This window comes from Carya illinoinensis, chromosome 5 (assembly GCF_018687715.1).
Source record: "Carya illinoinensis cultivar Pawnee chromosome 5, C.illinoinensisPawnee_v1, whole genome shotgun sequence".
Classification (NCBI taxonomy): Eukaryota; Viridiplantae; Streptophyta; class Magnoliopsida; order Fagales; family Juglandaceae; genus Carya; species Carya illinoinensis.
This window is the reverse complement of record NC_056756.1, coordinates 45,896,779-45,899,623: the sequence shown is the minus strand read 5'-3', so window position 1 is coordinate 45,899,623 and position 2,845 is coordinate 45,896,779. Positions and strand designations below refer to the sequence as shown.

Genomic DNA, 2,845 nt, shown 5'->3' with positions numbered 1-2,845 from the left:
TTACTTTTTGACCAATCACATCACATTGATACACAGATTAGTATACAATTATGCTTGCAACTATATTTTTCCTAATTTAATGGCCTTGTGTGCCTCACACACCCTTCAAAATGGCACTCTGCGCACCCATATCTATCTCTATGGCTTCTTCTATCATGTGTGTGGTTTCATTAGAATTCGATCGGGAGCTTTTTTTTTACTGAATTTATTTTTTTTACTTAATAATTAAGTAAATTTTTTTAAGTGATGTTGTGAATTTAAAAGAAAAATATTTAAGAATATATAAAAATGAATGATAAAAAATAAAAAATAAAAAAATACTGCATTTAGTGAGTTTTTCAATGACTTACTCTCAAATCTTTATGATATGACAATTTATGCCTTTTTATTATTGGCTCATGAGCCGCTTTGTACTTCTCAAACTTGAACAAAAACTGTGATAGCCCGATCCCTTACATTTATATATTTAATTGTCTTCCAACTGTAGAGTTGATATTGCCGCCCAAAATTCACATGAGTTTTTTTAGAGAAATGTAATGTAAAAGTTTTCGCACGTTGCATTGTGCGATCTCAAATTCTAATATTTTAATGGGTTTATTATGTTTACATCGTGTATTCTTTTATGAAAAAATATAGTTACAAGCATAATTATGCACTAATCTGTGTATCAATGTGATGTGATTGGTCAAAAAATAAATTTTATTAAAAATAGTGTTAATTTAAATTTTAAGTATGAATGAATCAGTATTGATACACAGATTAGTATGCAACTGTGCTTGTATATAACAAAACTCTTCTTTTATCCAAGGCTAAAGAGGCATGATATCTTTTTCAACGCTGTCACTCAATCAGATCAATCAGTATAATTTTATTTATTCCAATCGTGATTGGGTTTTTAACCTAAAAAATAGTAGTTATTCATGACTATATCAAAGGGTGAAAATTCACAGACGATAGAGCTCTCTTTTTACAAAACTCACAAACTTTACCCATTAACATCACCTCTGTTTTTTTTTTTTTTTTTTTTTTGTGAAACACATTAATATTCTATCGTAAATCATTGTCATCTCTTTAGTTTCTTTTGTTTTTTGTTTTCATACGCATCCAAGAACTTTAAACCACATGGCAATGGTCCCTCTCCCTTAGGCCTTAGTATAAGGAGAAATGGTTAATTGTCCTTTTCATCTTCATCCCAAGAAGATTACAAAATGTCCATCGACCGATCCTCCTAATGTTAACAAAATGACATGTAATTTAGCAAAATGGTCCAAGTCTACGTACAGAACCGTGTGGTCACATTTCCTATGTTGATATTCCCACTTTACTCGTTTATTAATTATAAGAAATTATTATATTATTTATATAAAATTTTTACAGATTAATTTTTATTTATATATTAACTTTTATTTATTGTAATTAAAATAATAAATATGCATTGCAAGAATAAATTCTATTCTAAAAAATAAAGGAGCAGTAGAAACGAAACGAAGAAAGAGAAAAGGACTGCCGGACCCCAGCACACATGGCCTGAGGCCTCAATCGGAACCCAAACAGAAACTCTCGCACTGTTCGGCTCTGTATTATTATTAGATGCTCCATCCATCATTCACAGTACCTGTACCCTCTTCCCTATCCCCACGTAAACCCCAGGGTCCACACCTCTGTCACCTCACGCACCCCAGACCCATCTCATTTCTCATTTCATGTTTCTTCTCTCTCTCTCTCTCTCTCTCTCTCTCTCTCTCTTATATATAATCCCCAAACAACCTTTCCCCTCCTGCACATCTCGTCCTTCTGTCTCTACGCTCTCTCTTCTATCCTCCAAAAGCTAAAAAGAAAATTAACTATAAATAAGTGGAAAATTAGTGAGATGGGATTGCAGAGCCAGCTGAACGACGTGTCATCGGATTCGATCCCACTTCTACTTCTGGCTCTCTTCGCCAAGTGCGTCAGCTACCTCCGCTCTGTCGTCTCCGGCCTATTCCACTCTCTCGGTCTCTCCCGATTCAACGCAGACAGCGCCGTAGACGATGGTTTCGTGGCCGCCGTTGGGTCGGGCCTCGCCGGCCTAATCGTCTTGGCCGATCAGCTAAACCTCAACCGGGTGTTTTCCTACCAATACGTCGGTGGGGAGGACCCGGACCTCGTCGGTCGGCCCGATTGCGTCGTGTGCCTCTCCGCGTTGAGGGATGGGGACCAGGTGCGACGGCTAGCGTGCCTCCACGTCTTCCACAAGGAGTGCTTCGATGGCTGGCTCAACCACCTCAAGTTCACATGCCCTATTTGTCGGTCGCCGCAGGTATGTGATGAGCGCGTGCCACTCACCGACCGGCGCGTTGGTGGAGACCTCCTCGCGTGGTTCTCCGTGCGGTGATTATGCACAGCGAAGGATCACGATGGTCGTCATCCCAACCCTCGGTGGTTTTTTTTCTTTTAAAATTTACAGTTTTAACCTCTTGCTTTTATTATTTTTGAGGGTCGGTGGCAGTTTTGAACGTGGCACTTTATTTTTATTTATTTTGCGTTCCTGTTTTTGAAGAACCCGTTTAGCTGGGCTTCTTTTTTAACCGCTCTGTAAATTCTCTCTTTTTTAGTGCTTATATAATAAAGGGTGGATCTCTCTCTCTCGATTTGTATTCACAATTTATGATCTTTTGTGCCAAGTTTTGATTGGCTTTGATATGATTAGTACCCAATCTTATATTTCAGCCATTCAATGTCTGATTGCATTGCATAATGGTTTCATGTGAGCTAGAATTGGGTCAAAACCCGGATGGGCTAAAAGCAAACAACGTCTTGGATTATGGGTGTAAATTCATCTAAAAGTTGGGTAATCATATTGTAT

General features: G+C 37.9%; 1 protein-coding gene across 1 annotated transcript; it reads left to right on the top strand.

Annotated features, from left to right (window-relative positions):
• The first annotated feature begins 1,683 nt into the window (after positions 1–1,683).
• Positions 1,684–2,643, top strand: LOC122308841 (E3 ubiquitin-protein ligase RHA2A). Its single transcript, XM_043122108.1, has one exon. It carries the CDS (start codon positions 1,871–1,873, stop codon positions 2,372–2,374), a length of 504 nt encoding a protein of 167 aa, XP_042978042.1. The 5' UTR covers positions 1,684–1,870; the 3' UTR covers positions 2,375–2,643.
• Positions 2,644–2,845: the final 202 nt, after the last annotated feature.

Excerpts from the sequence above, each read along its gene's own strand:
- LOC122308841 (XM_043122108.1), top strand. The coding sequence starts at position 1,871 with ATGGGATTGCAGAGCCAGCTGAACGACGTGTCATCGGATTCGATCCCA.